Source organism: Passer domesticus, chromosome 6 (genome assembly GCF_036417665.1).
Source record: "Passer domesticus isolate bPasDom1 chromosome 6, bPasDom1.hap1, whole genome shotgun sequence".
Lineage (NCBI taxonomy): Eukaryota > Metazoa > Chordata > Aves > Passeriformes > Passeridae > Passer > Passer domesticus.
The window spans coordinates 2,132,541-2,158,608 of record NC_087479.1 but is presented as its reverse complement, the minus strand read 5'-3'; the positions used below and the strand labels follow the sequence as shown (position 1 = coordinate 2,158,608).

The window sequence follows — 26,068 nt, the reverse complement described above, 5'->3', positions numbered from 1 at the left end:
TCCCAGGATTCTGTGGCTTAAGAATCACAGGATTCAAGAGGCTTAATGCCACATGGAAAATATTTTGGCTTTGCTGACCCCACTGGGTTTAGACCAGGCCTTCAAATGTGTGAAAGATGTTCATGTCTTATTTCTAAGACCTTTAATTTCACTGATCAAAGTGACTGATGGAGTCTTACTGCCCTGTGTGGATCCCATTTCTCCTTTAAAGCCACAAAGCCCCACTAGATTCCAACCAAAGATCATTTTTTTTGCCTCAAAAGCAGTTTGGTGCTGGCGAAGGCAACATGGATTCCTACTTTTGGCTTTTGTGCTGTAGAGATGGTGAAATTAAAATGCTGTTTTATGCCCTGGCTCTCCAGATGAGTGATGCTGGATCCCTGAAGGGATCAGACTTAGAGAAGGGCTGGGGCAGAGCTGCAGCTTTGGATTCACCTGGAAAAGGCTGCCCTGGGAGTTTGGAGTGTCTCTGCTGCTGGAGCCTGGATTGTTTCTGGTCTTTGACCACCTTAATAGAAAAAGAAGAAAGCTTTTATTATCTCTTCACCCAGCAAATGCTGTTTCCTGGAGCTGGAGCCTGGCTGGAGGCAGCAGATGGCAATTCTGCTGGAAATCCTTGGAAAGCACCAGCTCCAGCAGGGAGAGCTTCACAAATTCATTATCCTGGGCAAAGCAGACAGAGATTTAAGCTGCAAAGAAGATAAGAAGATTGTTTTAGCAATCCCATCTTTGCTGCCTTCCCAGTGGCACGTGCATTTCCCCACAGAGGGGTCGGCGTGGCTTTTCCAGGCATTCCACGTGGGATCCCCTTCCCACAGGCAGGGAATGCAAAACCTGCCTCTGCCTCGGTTGGTGCAGCCAGGATGAGCTCTGACAGCAGGATTGCACCCCACTGATTGGTTTGTCTCGTGGTCTGCAGCTGGGAGACCCAAAATCCACACGGGCAAAAGCCCTTCCAGGAGCAGACACGTCCTGAGCCCTCTCTCTGAGCAGGAGGGGTCACACAAAGCCCAAAAGCTGCTTTGCTCCTCCTGGATCCTGTCCTGGAGGACTGAGAAGGGAAATCCAGGGGCTTGCCCTCTTTCAGGAGGGTCAGTGTGGGAGTGGGGTCTCCAGGACCAGCTGTTGGCTCTGATTTATCTTTGCAGGGCCTGAAGGGGCTCCAGGAGATCTGCAGAGGGACTGGGGACAAGGCAGGGAGGGACAGGACACAGGGAATGGCTCCCACTGCCAGAGGGCAGGGATGGATGGGAGACTGGGAACTGGGAATTCCTGGCTGGATATTGTATTTGTGAGATGCCCTGATGAAGGAAGGAATGATGACTCCATGTTCTCAGAAGGCTAATTTATTATTTTATGATATTACATTATATTAAAGAATACTAAACTAAACTGTACTAAAGAATACAGAAAGGATACTTACAGAAGGATAAAAAGATACCAATGAAACTCATTACTTTTTCCAGAGTCCAACACAGCTTGGCACTGACTGGCCAATGAGTGAAAACAATTCACATCAGAAACCCAGTGAAACAATCACCTGTGGGTAAAAAATCTCCAACCTCATTCCACATGAGCAAAACACAGGAGAAGCAAATGAGATAAGAATTGTTTTCCTTTTTCTCTGAGGCTTCTCAGCTTCCCAGGAGAAAAATCCTGGGAAAAGAGATTTTTCAGAAAATATGAATATGACAGCTAGAAGGGTGGGGAGCCCTGGAATAGAATTCCCAGAGCAGCTGTGGCTGCCCCTGGATCCCTGGCAGTGCCCGAGGCCAGGCTGGACAGGGCTTGGAGCAGCCTGGGATGGTGGAAGTGTCCCTGCCATGGCAGGGCTGGCACTGGATGGCTTTGAAAGATCCCTTCCAACCCAAACCATCCTGGAATTGTGTGATTGACCCCAGCAGAGCTGCTCAGTGCACTCAGGTGTCAGAACTGGCACTGAGTGAACTCCCCTGATACAGGAGTCTCCTCCAGCCAGGTCTCATAAGCTCTTGGAGATTTATGTCACCCTGAGACAGCTCAGCCACCTCAGATGGCATCAAATCAGCAGGATGGCTTCTGTGGCAGTGCTGAAGACAGAAAAGTTTTAATAAAAGGCAAAATAACAAAGCTCTTTACAGAGAAAAACAGAGCCAGGTGCAAGAGGCTTTCTCCTGGTAAAACGCCTCACAAAAGCCATTATTTCCTTTGTTCTCTTCTTTTTCTACTGAATTGCTTTGGCAGGACTTTTTGGCTTCTGTCCCATTGGCTATCCCTAAGTTTGAGGTGAAGTCCCCAAGGTCCTATGAGGTGTCTTTTTACCTAACTGAGGAGAGAAACTTTGGGCGTTTTTCCTTTTTAAGGAGACCAAGGATAATTTTGTCGCTCCCTCAACAGGGGCCACATTCCTACACTCCCCACCCTGACAGCAGCAGTGTTTGAGGCCAAAACCAGCAGGTGCAGGTGCAGCTCCATCTCAGAGCCATCCAGCACCTCCACAAGGCTCTGGACAATGTCCAGGTGCAGAGGAGCAATATGGGAGCTCCCTCTGCTGCCCTGTCCACCCTGCACCCCTCCCTCTCCCCAGCCTGCAAGCGCCAGGCTGGGATTGCTGAAAGCAGCAAGGCATGGCTGCTCCCTAAAAATCTGGGGCTGTTCTGGAGATTCTGTAATGGCATTTCACACAGATCCCCCAGGGAACAGGGACAGGGTGAAAGGAACAGCCTCAAGATGCACCAGGGGAAGGTGTGGATTGGGCATTGGGGAAAATTTCTTTATGGAAAGGTTTGTCCAGCCCTGGCACAGCTGCTCAGGGGTCTCCATGCCTGGAGGGATCTTAAATCCATGTGGTGCTGGGGACATGGGTCAGTGTGGATTCTTTGGTTTTTGGTTTTTGTTTTGTTTTTGGGGTTTTTTTGGGTTTTGTTTTGGTTTTGTTTTGTTTGTTTTGGTTTCCTTTTTTTTTTTTTTTTTGCTTGTTTGGTTTGGTTTGGTTTTTTGTTGGGTTGTGGTTTTTTTGGTTTTTGTTTTTTGGGGTTTTTTTGTTAAGCCTGAGGTTAAAAGTGCCAGATGGAATTTCTTGTTTGGACTCAGATGTTTATTAGTTCTTACCTATGTTACAGTCTCACAAACCCTGAGTTCTACAGTACTGTAGTGTAACAAATTAAAAATGGAGTCGTATCTCTCTCTCTACAAGGCCTTTTAAGGATTAACTGTTTTATTAAGCAATGACACCTAAATTATTTTTACCTTTAACTCAATAACTAACTACTATGTTCCTCAGTGTGGACTTTTTTATTTAATTACACAATGTTACCTAAACTTATGAAGAAGAAGGATTAGCTTCTGCTTTAAAACTTCTATCTTGTTCTATATATATATTATTACATTTTTAAACTTTAAGCTCAAAGTTGTTTACTATGTGATATTACACACTTCTATTCAAACTCCACACCCATAATCTCAGTTCAATTATTTAATTTTTGAAGCTTTTTCTACAGCCTCAGCTCAATGCAGTGTTCTCTTGGGGGTCAGAGTCTGTCAGCACAGAAAGTCTGGAATTCTCAGCAATTCCCAGGGTTCCAGCAGGTCAGTGGTGGCTTTGGCAGTGCTGGGGGACAGTTGGCCTGGGTGGTCTTAGAGGGCTTTTCCAGCCTGTAGGAATCTGTGCTTCTAAGCTGCAAGGCTGGAAATTCTTTTCTTCCTGCTAGGTGATTAAGTAGAGGTGATTAAATTTTAATTAACCAGCACGTGATGGCACTGATGGCCCTGCAGGAGTCACCCCTGCTGGAAACCCAGGTTCCTTCGCTGTGCTTCCTTTCCCCTGCCCATCCCTCAGACAGGAGTGCTGGCAGGGGGTGCTCTCCAGCTCAGAGTGGGCATCCAGCCCTGCTGAGCCCCTGGAGCAGCAGGCACTGAGCTCCCAGGAATGCTCATCCCTGTTAATTGCAGCTTTCCCCATCTGGCTGCAGCTGCCAAGCTCATCCTCACAGCTCATCCTCGCTGTGGCACTCCACGGAGCTGCACAGCTTTGTTCCGTGCCAGTGGAGAGCTGTGCACAGCTTTTTAAAGCTCTTCCAGGAGTAGAAAACAAAAAATCTTCTGTGAGCGTTTGAGCACATGCATCCAAGAATAAAATCTCTCTTCCTGAGCTGCTGTGCCAGTGAAATCCTGGACCTGCAGGATTCAGTGTGGAAGAGCAGCCAGCTTCAAATAAATCCTTGTGGCATCCAGCCTGGACCCTGTCCTCCTTGCTGTGCTTCAGGGAAGGTCAGCAGAGCCCTCAGGCACCTGCAAACCTCACTCTGGTGCTGCTCTGCTGGGATGCTGGAGTGTGATCCCTTGGGGAAGGAGCTGTGAGTGCAAGAGGTGCCTTAACGTGGAGCTGGGCATCCCCAGGCTGAGCTTGGATTGATTTATTTATTTATCCCTGGAGCTTCCCTCCCTCAGAGCTCATCCCCAGCCTGTGGAGCCAAGGAGGGAATTCTGCAGCGTGGTCCCTGCAGATGCTCTTGGAGCATCTCCAGCAGATCCTCAGGGATGGGGCTGGGAGAGGTGGTGTCCATTCCTCTGGCAAAGAGCAGCTGCCAGGGTCCCTCCTCATCCTCACGAGGGCAGCTGCCCCAGGGCCAGCCCCATAACCTGGCTGCATGCCAAGGGTGGATAGGGCAGCTGTGGATCCAGAGAAGTTGGCATGGAGCTCAGGAGCTGCCCTTTGGAAGCTGGCTTCATTAAAGGCAGGGCATGGAGCTGCCCTCCTGCTTGGATAATTATGTGTGTTAATGATTTTGGGCTGAACAAAGCTGGTTAGAACAGGTTGTCCAGAGAGATTGTGGATTCCCCATCCCTGGCAGTGCCCAAGGCCAGGCTGGACAGGGCTTGGAGCAACCTGGGATGTGCAAGGTGTCCCTGCCATGGCAGGGGGTAGAACAAGATTCATTTGGGTTGGAAGGGACCTTAAAAACTTTCTGGGATTCTACACTGTTGTTCCCTGTCGGGACCCAGGACATTCCTCTGGCTGCTCTGGGTGATTTGAGACCCTGGCAGGGAGCTCAGAGACCTTGGCACGGAGTCACAGACACTGTGCCTTTGATTTTAACCCATGGAGACAATTACCAGCTTTGTGTGAGGATTTATAGGCCACAAGAGTTTGGGTAGAATGACAGTTAATTTGTCACAGGGTGAAAAAGTAGAATTTTGGCGTTTTAGAATGAGGGTTCAAGAGGCAAGATGGAGGAATCTGGACATCTCCTGTCCTCCTCCTTCTGCTTGTCCTCCATTTTCTGCTGGGATGGTGACACTTCTGGACTGGTTCAGAGTGGAGACAGACTGTCCAACACAGGTGACAGGTATTGGAAAATTATTGTAAATAAAGGACACGTAGTTCTGAGTATAAAAAGTTAACACCACCCCAAGGGCAGGCAGTGTGTCACAGCCAGACCTGCAGGACAGATCTCAGCAGGTCAGGAAAAAAATGTAAGAGATAAGAGAAAATAAACAACCTTGAAAGGCAGAGCGACAAATCTCAACTTCTTCTTCGGTCATGGGGCTGGGAGAAAAGAGACTTTCTGATACCTCAGGGATCATCACAACCACTGCAACCCAAGAGTTCCCCAGGTTCTGAAGGGTCTGGAGCTCAGTGTGTGAGCCTTGGGCAGTCCTGCCTCTCCGTGTGACCCCGCTGTCCTTGTCCCCTGCAGGTGGTGCGGGACCAGATCTCGCACTGCACGGTGAAGCTGCGCCAGACCACGGGGCTGATGGAATATTGCCTGGAGGTCATCAAGGAGAACGACCCCAGCGGCTTCCTGCAGGTCAGTCTGGGGCCTGGGGGATGCAGCAGGGCTGGGGCTGCTCCAGGGGGGACGGCCCCATAACATCAAGGATCTGCCTCTGGCCACCTCCATGTTCACAGCAGGGCAGGAGCAGGGGCAGGGCAGGGACATTTCTGGAGGAGAGGGATGCAGCAGGGAGAGGAGGGTGCATCCCTGGAGCAGGGACATTTCTGGAGGAGAGGGATGCAGCAGGGAGAGGAGGGTTCATCCCTGGAGCAGGGACATTTCTGGAGGAGAGGGATGCAGCGGGGAGAGGAGGCTGCATCCCTGGAGCAGGGACATTTCTGGAGGAGAGGGATGCAGCAGGGAGAGGAGGGTGCATCCCTGGAGCAGGGACATTTCTGGAAGAGAGGGATGCAGCGGGGAGAGGAGGGTACATCACTGGAGCAGGGACATTTCTGGAGGAGAGGGATGCAGCAGGGAGAGGAGGGTGCATCTCTGGAGCAGGGATCACAATGTGCTCATGGCTCTCCACTGAGACACCAACAGACCAGGCATTCCTGGGCTCCCCTTGGTGTGAGAAATGGAATTGTAAAGGATTCTCCAGGCCTGACTAAAAGCTCACACAGCCTTGTACACGTGTATGCAACTCTGAGACAAGGAACTCTGAGACTTAGGAAGGCCATGGAATGGAGATTACATTGCTGAGAGAGAGACTGAACTGGAGACAAGTTTTCAAACTACAGCCTTGCAAAAAGACCAGATATTTTGGAGAATTAGAACAGTGAAAGATGCATTGTGGGGAAAAATAATTAGGTGAAATATTGGGGAGAAGTATTAGCAGCATTGTGTGGCAAAAGCTAATAGGTTTTAAAACATTTATAAGGTAATAGGTTGGCTTCTAATAGAATGGCATTGAGTTTTACACCTCTTGTGTCTCACCCTTCTACGAGACTGGTAATGGAATAAAATCTTGTAAAACGCCTCCTAGCTGGCCCATCTCTGTAAAGCTGGGGTTTTCCAGCACTTTGGCACTAAACCCTGCCATTAAACAGCACCCAGCACTCCAGGGCTCCCTCCTCCAGCCCAGCCTGCAGCGAGGAGTGATGCTGGAAACCACGGGTGACATCCCAGCCTGCAGCCTGGGACACAGAGGGACAGGGAGAGCAGGCTGGGGACAAGGCTGGGACATTGCCACAGCAGCTGAGGCTGCTCCTGCCCTGCAGATCTCAGATGCTCTCATCAGGAGGGTGCACATGACCGAGGATCAGTGGGGCAAGGGGACGCTCACGCCCCGCATGACCACGGACTTCGACCTGAACCTGGACAATGCCCCTCTGCTGCAGTCCATCCACCAGCTGGACTTCGTGCAGATGAAAGGTAAGGATCTTTCCAGTGCCTTCCTGTCTTGCTTTGGAAAGCCAGGTGTCTGCTAAGGAAAGGAGGAGCCTCCCCTGAAATGGAAAAATGTAAACCCCCCTCTCTCTGAATTGTTATAAATGTTAAATTAAGGGGCTCTCAGGCAAAGACATGGGAGCAGGATAAGAGTTCATTATTAGGGAAGAGAAAAAAAAGATAAAATAAACAATGCAGTAAACCAAAACAACACTGACAGAGTCAGAGCACAACCTGACACCCTGTGGGTCAGGGTGCTGTAGCAGTCCAGTTGGAATTGTGGCTCAGCCCTCCTGCAGTGCCAGCTGTGCTTCTGCTGGAGCAGGGATCCTGTAGCATCCAGTTGGAATTGTGGCTCAGCCCTCCTGCAGTGTCAGGGGTGGTTCTGCTGGAGCAGGGATCCTGTAGCAGTCCAGTTGGAATTGTGGCTCAGCCCTCCTGCAGTGCCAGCTGTGCTTCTGCTGGAGCAGGGATCCTGTAGCATCCAGTTGGAATTGTGGCTCAGCCCTCCTGCAGTGTCAGGGGTGGTTCTGCTGGAGCAGGGATCCTGTAGCATCCAGTTGGAATTGTGGCTCAGCCCTCCTGCAGTGTCAGGGGTGGTTCTGCTGGAGCAGGGGTCCTGGAGAAGGGTGGAGTCTGCCTCTGAAGATCCAGTGGAAGAGGCAGCTGTTCCTCTGGGAAATCCAGTGGGGAAGCTGCCTTGCTGTCCCAGGATCTCAGATTGTATCCAGGTAGGAATGCTTGGCTCCTCCCTCTGGGCTCACATCTCCCAGTGGATGCTGGAATTCTTATCAGCCATGCAGGGACATTCCACAGCCTGTTATCAGCAGATGTCCCCCCAGAGGGAGGAGTGGGTGTGGAAGAGATAAAGGAAACACTGCCCAATTAACAGAAGAGAGCTGCCATACAGATGGCAGATAGAATACAATTTGCTTGGCAATCCAGGACACTTCCCAAAGCTCAGCTCTGATCCTGCTGGGAGCTGCCAGGCAGCTCATCCCAGGGGAAGGGCAGAAAAGGAGAGTTTCTCACCTCCTGTGAGAAATTAATTTGTAGGGAATTCTCAAAGCTTAACAGAAGGCTGATGTAGAGTGCATCTGTGTGGAAACTTAGAGATAAGAAGTGCTGACTTAGAAATGCTGTAGAGTAAGACAAATTATTAAGAGAAAAATAGAACTGAAAACAAGTTTCAAAGGATGTCTTTGCAAATTAAACTAAGTACTTTGGAGAAATAGAACGATGAAAGATGCATTGTAGTAGGACTCATGAGGGGTAATTTTAGATGATTGGCTTTAAGGCATTTACAGCTTGATGTGACAAAGGCTGATAGGCCAAGAAACACTTACAGTGTATTGCAGTTAGGAAATAGTTGGCTTCTGATTGTGATGGTGTGAATTATTACATCGGTATTGTCTCACCCTTCACATGAGACTGAAAATGGAATAAAAGTTTTAAAACACCTCTCAGCTGCTCCATCTCTGGGTCAGAAAAGGGCATAATCCAACAACCTCCCAGCAAGACTGGGCACCCCAGACCCAGAGCTATGCCCATCCCTGTGGGTTTTGCATCCCTGGGCCAACCATCTGCCTCCCTGCCTTGGATCCCTGGGCATCTGTGTGCCAGAGCAGGGTGCCAGGGGGTTGGCTTTGCCTGGAAAAGCACTCCTGCTGCATTAAAAATTTACTACTGCATTGAAAAGTGCTCTGACAAAGTTGTTAGTTGTTAGTGCAGGTTGGGACCTCTCTTTTGAGAGCAGCACAAGGCTTTTCCCAAACCTCTCCTCACATCCCTGTGCTGGCTCAGTGCTGAGCAGCATCTGTCACACAGCAGATGTCCCTGCAAGCACAGCCAGGTCATCTGGCCTGGGCTCTGCCCTCTCTTTCCTCACCTCCCTGTTGGTTTAGATCATCATTTTGAATTTCTATTCCATTCCATGTCATTTTATTCTATTCTAGTTGTATTTTTCTCTATTTCCTTGCTGTTCCCCATCCCCTCTGTGCTCCTTCTCCTGTCCCACCAAGGGCTGCTGCAGCCCATGAGGAATTTGGGTTTTGGCAAGCCCAGGGAAGCTGACAGAGGTGCAGAGGGGCTGTGACACAGGGAGGCTCAGCACAGGAGGACCCTGAACCTGGGCTGCACCTTCAGCTGCCTGGAGGAACAGCCACCAGCTGCAGGTCTGGCACTGCTCTTCACCCCCACCACGGCTGGAATTGCTGTCCCAGGAGCTGTCTGCACTCACCAGGGTGTCCCAGTGGCCAGGGACAGGAGGGATGTTGGCCACACTCTCCTGTGTCACCACGGGGAGCATCCTCAGCTGATGGTGGCAGTGAGGAGCTGCCCGTGCTCGCTCTTCCTTAGCCAGGCTGTTCATCTGAAATGTCAGGAATATTTCTGGATAGCAAACCCAGGGAGGGCTGGGTTGCTGTTTCACACTCCTGTGTTCCTGCCCTCCCTTCCTGCAATGTAGCCCAGAGGGTTATTTTTAATTAATAAGAGCAAATTGCTGCTGGTTCAGCCGCCCACCCTCCTCTTATCAAATCCCTCATCCCAGCTCACCCTGGCTGTGGAAATCAGTTGTTGGTTTTGTAGACTTGCAGAAGGTTGTGTTTGCATCCCAAATCTGTGTCACAGCACCAGGGGAGGGAGGGCAACACCTGAGGCCTCAGTAAAGAGCAGTGAGCAATCCCAAGGCATCCCAAACCCTTGCCAGCCTGAAGGATCCAGCCCAGGAGGTGGAGCAGCCACAGAGGGTGAGTGCTGGGCAAATCCAGCTTTTTCCCAGGCATCCACGGCTCCTCCCCATCTTGTCTGGCTTCTCCATGTCTGCTTCCACTGGCTCTTGTCACTTTGGGCAGTGAGGATGAGGATGGTGGGTGAGCAGCTCTTTGAGAGATGTGTCCCTGTCACCCTCCCCGTGCTTTTCAGAGCAGGAGTGGGCTGTGGGACACGTGGAGATGCCCAAACACAGCAGGAAAACCCCTGGCAGTCCCTTCTGTCCCCTGTGCAGCTGATGGCAGCCAGAGGGGGTACTCAGCCCCCCAGTTTTGTTGCAGTGGATTTATTGAAGGGAAAAGCAGGGCTGTAGATAAATCCAGACCCAGAGTTCTGCAGAAGCTGTGGGAGAATTGTCCCAGGTTTGGGACTGGCTGCATGAAAGGTCCAGGCAGCTCCAAGCAGACACACTGTGCTGCCATAATTATCCAAAATTAATTAGAAAATGGGAATAAAGCAGAAAAGCTTCACCAGGCTGGTGGGAGAAAACTCCTTTGTGCTTCCTGTGCTGCCCGGAGCTGCCTCCCCAGGCAGGCAGTGAGCGCAGGCTGCATCCCGCAGGGTTGCACTAATTGCACTGATTGGTGATTAGTCTCGTCCCCAGTGCCGGCCCCGCCGATCCTGCAGCTGGAGGAGTGCTGCACCCACAACAACAGCGCCACCCTGTCCTGGAAGCAGCCCCCTCTGTCCACCGTGCAGGTGGAGGGGTACATCCTGGAGCTGGACGATGGCAACGGGGGCCAGTTCAGGGTAGGTGCTGCAGAGGGGTGTTCTCCTCCAGGGATTCCCTGCCACAGCATTTGTCCTCTTTTTTTTCTCTCTTTTTATTTTTTTCTTTTTTTTTTTATTTTTTTTCCAAGTCTCCTCTTCCCTGCTGGGTTGCCCAAGGAAGCAGATGGTGCAGACAAGCTGTGGGGTTTTGGGCTGCAGGGGGATTTGAGGGGGTGCAAATGCCTTTCCAGTGGCCACGTTGACTTGGAAACTCCAAGAACAAGTTTGAAGTTCTTGTTACCCAGAGGATCTGCCCCTGGATCCCTGGCAGTGCCCAAGGCCAGGCTGGATGGGGCTTGGAGCAGCCTGGGACAGTGGAAGGTGTCCCTGCCATGGCAGAGGTGGAACAGGATGGTTTTTAAGGTCCCTTCCAACCCAAACCATTCCATGAAGGTCCATATTTTCAGGTTGCTGAATATTTCATGCAAGGTATGTTAATTGCCTTGAAAGCCTCATGGTTTGCCAGCTGCCAGCAAGGCCTGAGGGCTTTTAAATTGCTGTAATTACACAATTAAAATATGATTTTATTCTGATCCAACACGCCAATAATTATACTGGCGTGTTCACATCCACGGAGAGCAGGCACAGGAGCAGCCCACTGCACTCTGAATTTATCCACAGTGAGCTCAGGCACTGCCAGAGCAGAGTTGAGGCAAAGGAGAGGTGACGTGGGTGGGACCTGGAGAGAAGGCAGCAGCAGGCTGGGTGTGGGGAGAGCACAGTCAGTTCATCCCCAATCTCCCATCCATCCCTGCCCTCGGGCAGTGGGAGCCATTCCCTGGCTCCTGTCCCTCCATGCCTTGTCCCCAGTCCCTCTGCAGCTCTCCTGGAGCCCCTTCAGGCCCTGCCAGGGGCTCTGAGCTCTCCCTGGAGCCTTCTCCTCTCCAGGGGAACATTCCCAGCTCTCCCAGCCTTGCAGCAGCTCCAGGGCCTCCTCTGCACTCCCTCCAGCAGCTCCTCCTGATGTTGGACCCCAGGTTTGGGACAGAACTCCACGTGGGATCCCAGCTGAGCAGAGCAGAGAGGCAGAACCCCCCTGATCTCCTGCTGGTGCTGCACCCAGGGAGCAAACCCCGTTAACCTTCCCCAGGGAGCAGGGCAGGGGGGATCCCATGCCCCCCAAGTTGTGCCAGGCTGTTCCCCAGCCCTGGCACCCACGGGAGGTGTTCCTTGCCTTGCAGGAGGTGTACGTGGGCAAGGAGACCATGTGCACAGTGGATGGGCTGCACTTCAACAGCACCTACAGCGCCCGGGTCAAGGCCTTCAACAAGTCAGGAGTGAGCCCCTACAGCAAGACCCTGGTGCTGCAGACCTCCGAGGGTAAGGAATGGCATGGACACAGCCCAGCTCAGCCCAGCTCAGCCCCCTGCCCTCCCTGAGCCCCGCCTGCAGCAGCAGCAGCGCTGACCCCCGGGGGAAAGCTGTGCCACAGCCTCCAGCACAGCCAGGGCTTCCCTCAGAGCCTTCTCCTGAGCAGGGGATGTTCTCTGGGGGGGCACAGGGGGAGTACTGAGTGCAGGGACACCCCAGCTCTGGGAAAGATTGGGGTCTGACTCCGTGATTCAGAATGCTGAACAATTGTTTTGTTAAGCTATACTATATTTCATTGATACTATACTAAAGAAAAACCCACGAGCAGCCAGGACACAGCTTGGAGTGATTGGTTAATTAACATAAACAACCATCACCAGCATCCAATTACCAAACCCCTTCAGGCAAACAATCTTCCTGACACATTCCACATGTGCAAAAACAAGAGGAGCAGTGAATAGAGATAAGAAGTGTTTCCTCTTCCTGTGTTTTCCAGGACAGGTCCTTGGGAAGTTGTGCCTGCTTCTCTCTGGGAAGAGAGGTGTTTAAATTTGGGGTGATGTGGCACAAAAGGGAAGCTCAGATGTTTCTGTTGGACCCATTTAGAGCAAAACACTGCTCCTGAGAGCTGTGCTTGACTGCACAGTGCCATAAGCACAGGATTCAGGCCTGGCAGGGCAGGGAGCAGTGTGGGTGTCCTTCCAGAGCCAGGGATGCACAGCAGCCCCACAGCATCGCCCCCACACCCACTCACAATATTAAAACACTCCCTTGCAGGCTGCAGGGGGATCTCCCTGCCTGGCTTTAAGTACATTTGTCACACCAGGCACTTAATCCTTTGTGGAAAATTGGTTTATTCCTGACGTGCAGGTGGAGAGTGGCAAGGCTGGCTCCGAGGTGGGAGTCAGGAGCTGCAGCTGTGGAGGAAGGGATCAGCCCCACCAGCACGTCTGCTGCCCCACAGCCAGGCACAAAACCCTTCTTTGGTTTTTCCACGCTTGCTGGAATCCCTTTTCCTTGCTCCCAGATGAAAATCTCTCTTTCCCAAGCCGTGTGAGGGGTTTTTCACAGCAGCATCCAGCTGGCTGCCAGCTGGGAGCAGAAGGGAACACACACAGCTCGTGGGGCTGCTGGTGGGGTGGAAGGAAGGGCAGAGCCACTGAGCAGCCCTGGGGGCTTTCAGCAAGGAGAAAAATGGGATTTTTGCTGAAAAAATAGAAGACAAAAGCAGAGCAAGCTTGTTGCTCTTAGAGAAACTGAGCTAGTCTCCCTTGCTGCCTGCAGATCACCATTGCAGCTTAGAAAGGGCAGGTCAGCAAGGAATGGGATTCATCAGAGCTAGAGCAGACAGCAAAACTGTGACAGACTTCTCACAGGAGAGGCACGGAGGTCACAGCACAGCACAGAGGCCTTGGCACATCTGTCAGAGACACCTCAGTGCCTGTTTGCAAACAAGCACCAGCAGCAAAGGAGCTGCAGAAGTTCCTCTGGAGATCCAGGCAGGGCACAAGCTGCATCCAGCCCCGTGCCAGGCTGGCCAGGACTGCTCCCAAAGCCTGAAGGTCAACAGCTCCCACTCCAGCCTGAGCAGGAGACAGCAGAGCTCTGACTTCTCATCTCATTCATGCCTCACAAGACACATTTGAGACACAATTTCCTCATCAAAACCAGTTGGGCTTTAAGTTGTCCCAGCCAGGAGTTCACAGGGTCCCCTCTATGATCTTCCCAGCTTTGATTTCCTCTCAGGGGTGTTCTCACCTTGAGCCCAGCTCCAAAATACAAAGGAATCTGGGAGAAAATAGCTGCTTGTGAAAATAGCTGCTTGTGGTCCCAGCAGGGCTGTGCTTGGGCCGTGCCACCAAGGAGAAGTTCCACTCTCCTTGGCTGCATTCATTCAGCCTTTTCACTTGAATGAGCTCTTGCATTTGTTATTCCAACACAAAAAAAAAAAAAAAAAAAAAAAAAAAAAAAAAGTCAAACGGGCCTGGAGCATTTTGTGCTCTTAGAGGCTGCCTGAGCTCTTTTGGATTCAAAGAGAAATAAATCACATCTGTGTGTGCAGCTTCCGGATATCCCAGTGACTCGGTGAATGGAGCACATCACAGCCCTTGCTTAGGCTTTTATTCCTGCCTTTTACAGCAGCATCAGGCCTTCTTAAGAGCTATTTTGTCTGAAGTGGGTTTAGCTTTTCCCTTCAGCCAAGCTCTGCAGCTTCCTGCAAAGTGGTTGTGTGGGAAGAGAGGACAAAAGGAAGGACGGGCTCGATGTGAAGAGAGCGTGGCTGCCCTGCTCTAAGTGGTTGTGAGGAGTTCTGGTATTTGGGAGCTGCTTTGTAGCTCTGGCCCATGAGATCTTCACCTGCAGCCTGTGGAAGGGAACTGAAGCCTTTCTTCTGCTTTCTGTGAGCAGAGGGTAGTGGGGAGCAAAAGGTCTTGCAGGGTTCAGCATTGAAGAGAACAAGGATGAGGAGAAGGGGATGTGTGTGGGCTCTGCAGGTGCCAAACAGCCACAGGCAGCCAGGGGAAAATCCCATGGGAAGGCAGCACAGGCAGGAGTCTGCAGCAGGAGCATCTTCCCAGCCCTGGGAGAGGCACCTCCTGCTCATCCCAGAGGAAAGGATTGCAGGTCACTCTTCAAAGCTGGTTCTTGGTGCCACCAGCAGGACAAGGTGGCTCCTGGCTGGGAGAAGGTTTGTGCTCCAGAGCCTTTCCCGTGTGCTGGGCCTTGCCAGGGATGAAGATCCCTGTCACCAGCACAGCCAAGGGGCAGCAAGGGTTGAAGGTGACATCCTTCCCTTGAACTGTGTCCCCTCCTGAGCTGATCTGGGGCTGTTCCACACAATCCCTGGGAGTGTCTCTTGCTCTGTCACATCTCAGCCCAAGGCTCTGCCTTAACCTCTGTTTCTCCAGCACCTCAGTGAAGCTCAGCTGTGGGCTGGGGAGTCTGGAAGAACATTTCCAAGGTGACCCAGGCACAGACATGTCCCAGAGCTTGGCTGGTGGCAGCCCTGCTTGGCTGTCCTGGGGTCTCTCCCAGCCTCCTCCTCCTCCCTGAGCTGGGCAGCCCCTGCTCTCCTGGTTTTCCCTCATCCAGCAGATTTCCTGGCCTCTGGCCAGACTCCTGCTGACCTCTTGCCATGCTCTGGGTGTCAGGATGAAGGACCAACCCACTCCAGGTGGAGCTGGAGAAATGGAGCTCAGCAGTGCCTCCCAGGCTTCTCTCCAGGCACAGAGCTTCCTCCTCCCTTCCCCCAGCCAAACCAAGCACCAGAACCTTTTCTTTCAAGCCCAGCTCCTCATCTGGGGCTTTAAATTCCTGACCATCCCTGGCGTGAGCCTGAGCAGCAGCCAGGGCTTTTTAACCAGCAGCTTTTGGAAAGGTTGATCAGCCTGCAGGGAGCTACAGAGGTGTCAGGGGCTAATTAGGGAGCACAGCTACTCGTGGTAGTAGTTCCTCTCACTCTTGGTAGGGTTAGAAGCTAAACTAATAAACAAACTTTGAGCTCTGTTTATTGGCTGTTGTGCAATAATTTCTCTCCTCTGACCCCACTGACACCCTTTGCTTCCACAGCCTCGGCCACAGCAGCAGCGAGTTGCAGAAGTTACACCCCACCATGCAAAGAAATGTTCCTTTTTGACCTGTTTTAACACAATTCCCAGCTCAATCCATACTCACAGCAGAGCTGGGAAGGCTGGGGGATGCAGTGTGAGTGTGTGGATGGTGGATTCTACATTTTCATGCTAACATAATCCTGGAAAAGGTTAGGGAAGAAACTGTGGGAGGTGACTGTGGTAGCAGGGAACAGAAACCAGTGACCCAAGAGGTTCCTTCTGCTCTGCCATTTTTGCTGTGAATCCCACGAGTTCAATTCTTGCTGTAAGGCTCAGATGTGTTTTGACAGGTACAAAGGGAAACCAAGAACACAACCTCCCGAACAACCCTTGAGTAAGGTGGGTGCTTGCTGGTTCTCAGGGTGCTAGAGCTTAGCACAGCCCTGCAAAATGTCACCAGCTGGGTTCTCCACCCCTGATGATTGTGCACAAAACGGTTTGGGATGTGTTAAAGCACGACGGGACGTGTGCATGGTAACCTGTGAATTTTTTTAGGTGCCTTTCTGTGAAGAGGTGCAGGACCCCCCCCCCCTTTACAGAAAACCAGTTGAATTTGTCACGCTGCCACGGGGACACTTGGGAAGATGAAGGTGTTTTCCTTGCTGTCAGGCTGCCCTGAAGGGTCTCTCTGGGCTGCCCAGCAGCAGCCAGTGCTGCCCTGCCACCAGCAGGGTCTGTGCCCTGCTCTGAGCTGGGGAGTGAGGCCGCCCAGCAGAGAGCCCATTTCTGATCTGCAGTTTGCCTTCGTCTTACGTTTAGACACGCAGTCAGAAGAGCAGACCCTCCCTTTTCCAGTGCCTTTGGAAAGATCGCAGCTTCGTAGGATGAGTCCTTTCTCCTCCACCCTTAATCTGCAACCCAGCTTCTCGGGGAGATCCTACTTTGAGCTAAGATCTTCGGCCCACCAGCTGAGCTTGCATTCTTCCTTACAGTCCCTGAATTCAGCCGGTGAGCTGAGCACCTCTGGCGTTGCCTCTTGCTCTGTGCTTCTGGGCATCTCCAAACTCTGTTTGTTCTGTTCCGTTGTGTTTGTTTTTCCCATGACATGCGGATGGCAGCGGGAATTCTTTCTGTTTGTCAGTGGCCTGCTCCTGCCGCCCAGGGGGTCAGTGGTGTGGTTCTCCCGGGGTGTTTCAGGTGTGGGCTGATGGAGCAGCACAGTAATTCCTTACCTGGGTGCTGCTCTTGGCAAGGCTGAGCCCTTTGGTGATCATAAATCCCTGAATGGTTTGGGTTAGAAGGGACCTCAAAGCTCATCCACTGCCAACCTCCTGGTATGGGCAGGGACACTTTCCTCTAGAAGATTCCTCATTTCTGGTTTGTGTTGAGCTTGTGTCAGGGGTTAATCAGAAAAGGCATTCCCTGGGTGAAACCTGTGGGAATAACCCCCTGCTTTCCTTTCTGAGCACAGCCAGGAAACGCAGCCTCTGCTGGGAGATTGGTCTGTGAAATCAGTTTGGTTGATTAAATCTAGGCCTCTCTTAAGAAAGAAGCAAGTCTGGATGCAGGCTCTGGCTTGTTGCTCAGAGGACTCCCCATCCCTGGAAATGCCTGTCCCAGGCCAGGTTGGATAGTGGAAGGTGTCCCTGCCCATGGCAGGGCTGTGGAATGAGGTGATTTGTGTCCCCTCCAACCCAAACCAGTTTGGGATTCTGTGATTCCAGCTCACAGCCCGACTGGGCCTGGAGCCGTGGGCTTTTCTGCTCGGCTTTGAGTACCAGGCTCAGCTTTTCCAAACCCAGGTGTGGCCATCCCAAAGCCCAGTTTGCTGCAGAGCAGAGGACACCACCCCTGTGATGCCTTGCTGGCCTGGCAGCCCCACACGAGCGCTGGGTTCGGATCCGTGCGCCCGGAATGGCGGGCTGTGCTGGGATGGAGGCAGGCCAGGCAGAGTGAGGGATGGATTTGGGCAGCCAGCAAGGAGCCACAGGGATCTCTCAGAGCTGTTTTCTAACCAATCTTTGCACATCTTCTGTTGCTAAAGATCCTGGGCCCTGATTCTTCCACCACTCTGGATTTGCACCGCTCCAAAGGCGTTCATTCCCGGCTTGCTCCGGCGTAAGCCCTGGAAGAATGGGGGCCCCCGATTGTGTGACTTCCATCCCATAACACGGAATGAGGAATGCTGCAGCATGACCCTTGCCAGAATAACCAGGGGGGGACCCTGCAAACTTTCTTTTCTTTGTGCTTTTTATGTTTGATTTCTCATCGTGCTGCTGTGAGCTGATGGCTTCCAACGCTGTTTTGTTACGGACGTTCCTTCCTTTGTGTCCGGTGTTCCGGGACCCTTCCGTGCTGCCCGTGAGCCATACCCCTGTGTGCACCCTGGACCTTCTGCAGCCCCGCTCTGGGGTGGGGGGACAGGGAAAAACGGGGTCCTGAATGCCAGAACAGGGTCTGTGTGTCCCTCACGAGAGCCTGGAGCGCAGCGATGCGCGGAGACCTGGAGAAGCGGTGTTGGAGTCGGGGCACGGGGCAGGACTCATTAAAGGAGCCTCAGGAGGAGCCTCTTGGCACAGCACGGGGCACAACCACAGCCAGGTGCTTTCCACCAACACCCAGGGCAGGAGGGGAAACCAGGCACAGAGCTGGGCAGGGGTACCCTAAAATCCAGTGCCAGCACAGGGCTTGTGTTGGTGTCTCCTCCTGGTGAGGACAAGCCCCTAGGTCAGAACAAGCTCCTGGATCAGGACAAGCCCTAGGTCAGGAAAAACTCCTGGAACAGGACAAGCTCCTAGGTCAGCACAAGCTCCTGGATCAGGACAAGCTCCTGGAACAGGACAAGCTTCTAGGTAAGAAAAAACTGGATCAGGACAAGCTCCTGGATCAGGAAAAACTCCTGAATCAAGACAAGCCCCTAGGTCAGAACGAGCTCCTGAATCAGGGCAAGCTCATGGATCAGGACAAGCCCCTAGGTCAGGAAAAACTCCTGGATCAGGACAATCCCCTAAGTCAGGGCAAGCTCCTGGATCAGTCCCTGGCTCCCATGGGTGCTTGCAGCCAGCAATGAGGCACAGGAGCATGAAGGGCACCCCAACACATCCTGCAGCCCTTTGGGGTCTGAGGCAGGTGTCAGCCCCCAGGGGTCCCCATTCCAGCTCCATTCCAACCCATCAGGAGCTGCCTTTTCCTCAATCCCTCTCCTTCAAGGAGTGGTTTTTCAGTCAGTTTAGAGAATCTTTACCAAGCAGCCAAGATACTCCACCAAGGCTACAATTTCTTGCCTTTTTTTTCTGGAGAAAAGCAGAATAATTTGGTGCCCTGAGCAGTCAGACTTTATACAGTCCACACGCAAACTTCCAGGCTGTGTTTGCCACCCCTCTCCGTGCCCTCTGGCTTTTAATGAATCAGGCCTCCCGTGGCTGCTGGATGCTTAATTAACAATGAAATGCTCACGAGTGTTTGTCAGGAGGTTGTTGTTCCTTAGCTGTGATGTGTGAAATGTAGTATCTCTTTATAGGATGCAATTTTGACACACAAGGATCGCCTTACTCCCAATTAGGCAAGTATCTTAATTACAATTAACTGGTGCCTACTGCGTGTTGCTTCATTCTTTTTGCTTTTTTATCTTTTCTTTGGTGACTGAGCAGCGTTTCTCACTCATACCCTGCTTGCAGAGCACTCCTGGATGTGACAGAATCATGGAATTGTTGCTTGGAAAAGCCCTCTAAGACTGAGTCTAACTATTCCCCAGCAGTGCCAAGGCCACCACTGACCCATGTCCCCAAGTGCCACATCCACAGGGCTTTTAAATCCCTCCAAGAATGGGAACTCCACCACTGCCCTGGGCAGGAGGCAAATTTGGAGAAGTTATGGTGCCTGAATGATGTAATGGCATTTTGGTTTTTCTCCATATGGTTTAAAGAGAAGCCTGGGGTCAGTGCTCTGGAAGTGGCCCTGTAATTGAGAACTGATGCTTCTGCTCTCCTCTTTTAAACTGCCAGAGGGCAGGGTTAGGTTGGATATTAGGAAGGAATTCTGGCTGTGAGGGTGGGCAGGCCCTGGCACAGATTGCCCAGAGCAGCTGTGGCTGCCCCTGGATCCCTGGCAGTGCCCAAGGCCAGCTTGGAGCAACCTGGATAGTGGAAGGAGCCCCTGCCCATGGCAGTGGGTGGAACAGGATGAATTTTCAAATCCCTTCCAACCCAAACCATTCCATGATTCTCAGTACACATCCCTGCTCATTAAGGCACTTGAACGTGGGCCAAATGCCATGGATGCAATTAGCCCCTTTGCAGCTAATTAAAGCAAGGTGGCTGCTGCTTGCCTGTCCTCTTCAGACCGTCTGCAGGGCCAATCCTGCTCATTCTCCTGCAGCCCTGTGGGATTCCCTCCTCACCCTGCACCCTCCCACAGCCCCGTCCCATCCTCGCGCCTCTCGCCCCACCTTGATGCAAAATGCCGACAGATCCACGCTCTGGCTGGAGTCACAGACAAGCAGGAATGGTTTCTCCTTCTCTCCCCTACCCAACCTGACGTGCTGTTTTCTCTCCCGCATGCCTCTCCCTGGGAATGACCACAGTTGACATTAAAAAAATGGTGGCAGGTACGGCCCGGCCGTGCGCAGCGCGGGGAGCGCGGGGCGGCCGCGTGCATGGCAGCTGTCCTGTCAAACCTTCCAATAAACACTGAATCAGTCTCACCCGAGTGGTTTTCTTCTTCAAGCCGCCAGAGTGTTCTGTTGGATGTGTCAGTCCACATTTTCAGCTGGAGGAGACCGCCTGGGGAACCGGGCTGGTGGCTTGTGAATGACTCCCTGTCCCTCTGTCTTGTCGAGGACGTGGCACTGTGTCTGTCAGACCAAGTCCTGTGCATTTAAACCAGCAGCCCTACGGAATCCTGGAGGTTTTGGGGCATTTTCCAGCCTTCCCATGAGTTCTTGTCTTAGGTGTGGCTCATTGCTTGGCAGGGAGGTTTCTTTGTGTGACTCAGTAAATGAAGACCTTTGTGTGTGCTTTTGGTTCCCAAAAACAGCCCTTAAATACACACACAGAGTTTATCTGCTGATCCTCAGTTCCCTTCCTACACTGATCTGACTCTGCAAACTAATAACACTCAGTCCTGAGAGTAAGTTACATTCCAGGCCAGGCTGGACAGGGCTTGGAGCAACCTGGGATAGTGGAAGGTGTCCCTGCCACGGCAGGTGTTGGAACAAGATGGGCTTTAAGATCCCTTCCAACCCAAACCCTTCCACGATTCCATAATTCTGTTAGAGCCTGGAGACCTGGTGACCATCACACCTCCTGCAAGGGCCAAATTTTAAGGAGGCCTTGAGGATCCTGCAGGCTCACGAGCTGAGACACTGGGAACCATGGAGCAGCGAGAGCGAAACTCCTCCAAGTCCTGGCCATAAAACCTCAGGCACACTGGCAGCTGCAGCCACAGGAGCTCAGAGCATCCCTCCGTGGTGGAAGTTGTCTCTCTGTGGTGGAAGCTGTCCCTCCGTGGTGGAAGCTCCGTGTCCTGCATGCAGCATGCCCTGTCCGTGTCGCTCCCCGCGGCCCCGGCGCGTCCCCACCGCGCTAACCCCGCCTTGTTTGTGTGTTCCAGTTGCTTGGTTTTCTTTCGACCCCTCCTCTGCCCACGCTGACATCATCTTTTCCAATGACAACCTGACTGTCACCTGCAACAGCTACGATGACAGGGTGGTGCTGGGCAAAACGGGCTTTTCCAAAGGGCTGCACTACTGGGAGCTGTCGATCGACCGCTACGACAACCACCCCGACCCGGCCTTCGGCGTGGCCCGCATCGACGTCCTCAAGGATGCCATGCTGGGCAAGGACGACAAGGCCTGGGCCATGTACGTGGACAACAACCGCAGCTGGTTCATGCACAACAACTCCCACACCAACAGGTAGGTGGGCAGGCATGGGTGCTTCCCCCCGGACACCACAAAGAGCCTGTGGCTTTGAGAATGGCACCTGCAGGTGTCCCCAGGGAGGGTGACAGCAATCGTGGTTGTCTCTGTTGGAGGATGTGACCTTCCCCCAGTGGGGATCAGGCTCTGCATGTGGGTGCTGCCTTGTTCCAGTATTGCTTCCCTACCCCACCACTTTTTCCATGCTGACTCTTCCCAGTAACAGCCAAACCCTTGCAACTCCTGCAGCAGCATTTGCCTTGATCCCTGAGCCACTGCTCACGTTCCACGTGGCACTGGGGAGAGCCTGGGGTCACCTTCCTGCAGCCCTGAGGGCCGCTCCCTGGTGGATCAGCAGGTTTTGGGGTGGCTTTGCTCCACAGCTCCACGTGCTTTCCCCCGTGGTTGTGTGGCTGTAGCTGCTCTCAGGGTGGCTTTTCCTTGGGGACACAAGGCAAGAGGAGAGCAGCTCCACGGGAGGGCAGAGGAGGAGGCTCCCAGGGAGTGATGAGCATGGCTGGGATGGGAGCCTGGCTCCTGGGTGAGCTGTGTTCACATCATCAGCCCTTGAGCTCCATGGCTGATCCAGGAGCCTTCTCCTCCCACAGAACCGAGGGCGGGATCACCAAAGGCGCCACGGTGGGAGTGCTGCTGGATTTGACCAGGAGGACTCTGACCTTCTCCATCAACGAGGACCAGCAAGGGCCTGTGGCCTTCGAGAACCTGGAGGGCCTCTTCTTCCCCGCCGTCAGCCTCAACAGGAACGTGCAGGTAGGGCTTGGTCGGGCTCTCTGGAGCAGGGGGTGGCATTCCCAGCAGGGGGAAGGGGTGACCCTGCTGTCACACTCCCACTGCAGGAGCAGGAGGGTTCTTGTGCAGCAGGAGTGGCTTGGAAGGAGCTAAACTTGCACCCCAAGCCACTTGTGAGTCTCCAGAATGCAGACTGGCCTCTCTGTAGCCTTGCTGCCTGCTCCAGGTCCCTCCCTCAGGGCTGCTGAAGCACCAGGGAGGTTCCCCAGCCCTCCCTGGGGTGGGGTTTGATAACTGTGTGATGATCCCTCCCAAGAGCCTCACCAGCTCCTACAGCTCTCCCAGGTCCTGGACGGCAGCATCAGCAGGGAGAAGGGCACCTTTCAAAGCCTGTTTGCCTCTGGGACATTTCAAACCCCTCTTCTCTCCCTCTCTCCAAGCTCTCAGCTCTCCTGAACCTCCCCAGGCAGTGCCACCCTGGGGCAATCTGGTATTTCCATCTTTCATTTCTCTTCTCACTGGCCACATCCCTGCTATGCTCTGTCCCAGGGAATCCTGCACACCCTGGCTTTGGCACATCCCCCTGGCACTGCCTGCACCTCCAGCCCTGCACAAGTGCCCAGGCACACCCAAGGGCACGTTGCACGTGATGGATCATCTCAGGGTGCCCAGCATTTTGGCAGGGTCTTCTGCAGTGGGTGTCAGACCTGGAGAGGGACTTTAGAACAGAGCCTGGAGTGACAGGAGCAGTGGGAATGGCTTCCCAAAGGGCAGGAGGAGATGGGATATTTGGAAGAAATTCTTCCCTGTGAGGGTGGGCAGGCCCTGGCACAGGGTGCCCAGAGCAGCTGTGGCTGCCCCTGGATCCCTGGCAGTGCCCAAGGCCAGGCTGGACAGGGCTTGGAGCAGCCTGGGATGGTGGGAGGTGTCCCTGCCATGGCAGGGGTGGGATAGGATGGGTTTTGAGGTCACTTCCAACCCAAACCATTCAGGGATTTTATGATCCCCTCTGTGCAGGGGCAGAGGCACCAAGTGGCCTCTGTAAATTAGGGATCCATTAGGATTAGGACATGGTGTGCTCTGTCCATCAGGATCCAGGGCTTGCTGCACTGTCACCAAGGCAGTGACAGTTTTCCAGCAGCACTGGGACAAAGATGCGTTGGGACCATCCCAGACTTTGGGAGCATCCTTGCTGAATTTTCCCACCCCAAGGGTCTCACTGGCATCTGTCTGGCTCGGAGAAGGGCTGGGAAATGTTTAATTGGGAAACACTAATGAAGCCCATGTTGTCTGTGCTGGGATTGGAAGTGCTGTGTTAATTTGGTGAGGTAAAAACATCCTGCTGAGTGCTGGGTTTAACTCCTGCCTCAGTCCTACACAGCCCTAAGGGACAAGGCATCTCTGGAGCCCCTTGGCTTTGTGAGCTCCCTGAAGGCAGAGCCTAAATCCCCTGACAACACAGAAATCCCTTGGGATGCTGATAAAAGGCTGCTAATTAAGCCAAGCCATTTATTATGCTTTTCCAGAGGTATGTGCCTAATTGAAAACAACTCTAATTAGGAGGAAAATCTCTATTTTAGACAGTTTTCTTCAAATTTGTATCTGAAGGGGGAAATGCTGCTGCTGCAATAAAAGGAGGAATTTGCTCTCCTCCCAAATGAAAGCATTTGTGGAGGGAACAGAATCTCACCTGTGCCTGTGTGAGCATGGCCCTGCTCATCAACATCCTGGTGCTGCTCAGCTTCCCCACCAGCAATCAGCCCTCCACTGTCCCTGTCCCCTCTCTGTCCCCATCCCCACTCAGCTCAGGGGCTTCTCCAAGATCTCCTCTAATGTCTTCACTGTCCTTCAGGCCCCTCCATCCCCTCTTGTCCATCTCACCTGCACAAAGACCCAGCTCCTGCCGTGTCCACCTCTCTGGCAGCCAGCTGTGGGATTTGTACACAGCCAGCTGGGAATATTTGGGGCTTGGCACCAGCAGTCCCAGCTCGCTCCAGCAGCACAGAAAAGTGAGGAGCCACACTTCTGGGGACACCTGCATCTCCGCTCACATCCTGCCTGTCCCCAGTGCTGCTCCTGCCCTCTCTGGGGACAGTGTGCCAGCTGCCACGCCACGGGCTGTCCCAGCAGGCACACGGGGACACAGCTGAGGCCCTGTCTCTCCTCGCAGGTGACGCTGCACACCGGGCTGCCGGTGCCCGAGTTCTACGCTTCGCGCTCGGCCATGCCCTGAGGACGCTCCCGGAGCCGGCTGCCTCTTCTCGGCATGAGAGGAGCCAGCCCGTTCCCTCCTGCAGGACACGGCTGGCCTGCCCAGCTGCCGGGTCCCTGCCCAGCTGCCGGGTCCCTGCCCAGCCTCTGGCCGGAGATGGGGAGGAAGATGAGGAAGGAAGATCCCGGCTCTGGGCCGCCTCCGCTCCCCGGCCCCGCGCTGTCCTGTGTGTGTGCGCTTCGCTCTTTAGCTCTCCTTGGCTGATGAAGTACCTAGGTAGCCTGAGCTGTTTCTCCTGTGTCTGCTTTTAGGTTTGGTTTTCCTGGTTTGAGTTGGGGTTTTGGGGGAGGGGGGCAGTTCTGGCTCGCTTTCCCCGCCCGTGGGGCCAGCCCGAGGGCCCCCACCACGGGAACGCTTCCGCCCACGCCAGCCTGGTTACTTTGCAGGATTCTTTCTTTCCCCTGTGGCCTTTCTTGCAGAGCACCCTCGGTCATGTGTAGAGGTGGGTCCTGGATTACCAGTCAGTCTCCATGTCCTTACCAAAACTCTGTCCCGTGTCCCCCTGGGGCGCCTCTGCGGGGCAGGGGGTGGCCGCCCTGTCCCCAGGCGCTCCGGGTGCTGGCAGGCCCTTGGTCGGGTGCTGAATGCCCACGGGGGGCTCTCCAGGGGCCCCCCACACCTCGGTGCCAGCACACGCGCCACAGCCATAGACCGGAGAGCCCTCGCCCGGCTCTCCGGAGATTAGTGTTTATTTTTTTATAGTCGCCATATAAACCTAGCCTTAAATTCAACTGATAGTGTCCTTCCAATCACCGGAGAATTCGTTCTGCAGTGAGGGTCTGACAGAGAGCCCGGGGGTGGGGATGGGATGGGATGGGGAGGAAGGAGAGCTGGCCACAGCCCTGCCACGCACTCAGGAACGGCAGCAGCTCCCGTGGGCCGCCATCCCCTGCTGGACTTTCTGGTAATCCAGAGGCGGGAGAGGACCCCGAGGCGAGAGCGCCTGCGTGCGCTGTCCCCGGCTTCGCTCTGCGCTCCCCGCGGAGCCGGCACGGGCAGCGGGATCGCTCCCAGCCGCAGCTCCGGGCGGGATGCCACGGGAGCGCCGGCCCGGCAGAAAGACAAGTGTAAATAGCCCATTCCCTCCCAGCGTGCCCTCCTCCAGGCCGGTCCCCTTCATGCCCTCGTTGCTCTAGCGTTAGGTTTTCCTAATTTATTGGATGGGTGCTATCTCGTTGACTCCCGCCGAGGAGTTCCCCCCAGCTGCCGGGGAGCCGTGTTGCGGGACAACGCCGGGCAGCTCCTTGGTGGACCCCTGAGGAGCCCCTGTGGCCGGCTCACCCGGGGCTCCTCTCCCAGCCGTCCTCCCCCGTTCTTTAGGGTGTTCATGGTGCTTCTTAGAGTCCCAGTGATCGTAAGACGTCGTCCCCCCGTTGCGCGATGGTAGCTGCACACAGCCGCTGTACTGACCACAAGTGTCACGTTTGCCGTTCTAATAAAGGACTTTTACCAGAGAAGGGCAGAGCTCCCAGAGCATCTCTGTGCTTCGCTTCCCATCCTGTCCCTGCTGGTGCACATCCCTCACTGTCCTTGGCCAGAGGCAGCAGCAGGGATCGCACAGAACGCGGTCAGTGGGAGG

At 53.6% G+C, this 26,068-nt stretch overlaps 1 protein-coding gene across 8 annotated transcripts in view; it reads left to right on the top strand.

The window, feature by feature from the left end:
• Nucleotides 1-25,946, top strand: part of TRIM9 (tripartite motif containing 9) — a 64,061-nt gene extending 38,115 nt beyond the window's left edge. Inside the window, exons 4-13 of one of the 8 annotated variants that reach the window (XM_064422826.1) lie at nt 5,679-5,789; nt 6,977-7,130; nt 10,522-10,667; nt 11,870-12,008; nt 16,370-16,558; nt 19,071-19,112; nt 20,133-20,156; nt 21,161-21,464; nt 22,076-22,238; nt 24,388-25,946. In XM_064422826.1, the coding sequence (XP_064278896.1) occupies nt 5,679-5,789; nt 6,977-7,130; nt 10,522-10,667; nt 11,870-12,008; nt 16,370-16,558; nt 19,071-19,112; nt 20,133-20,156; nt 21,161-21,464; nt 22,076-22,238; nt 24,388-24,450 (1,335 nt within the window). In that variant the 3' untranslated portion in view covers nt 24,451-25,946. The other 7 variants (XM_064422825.1, XM_064422828.1, XM_064422827.1 and 4 more) reach the window with 7 other exon arrangements.
• Nucleotides 25,947-26,068: the final 122 nt, after the last annotated feature.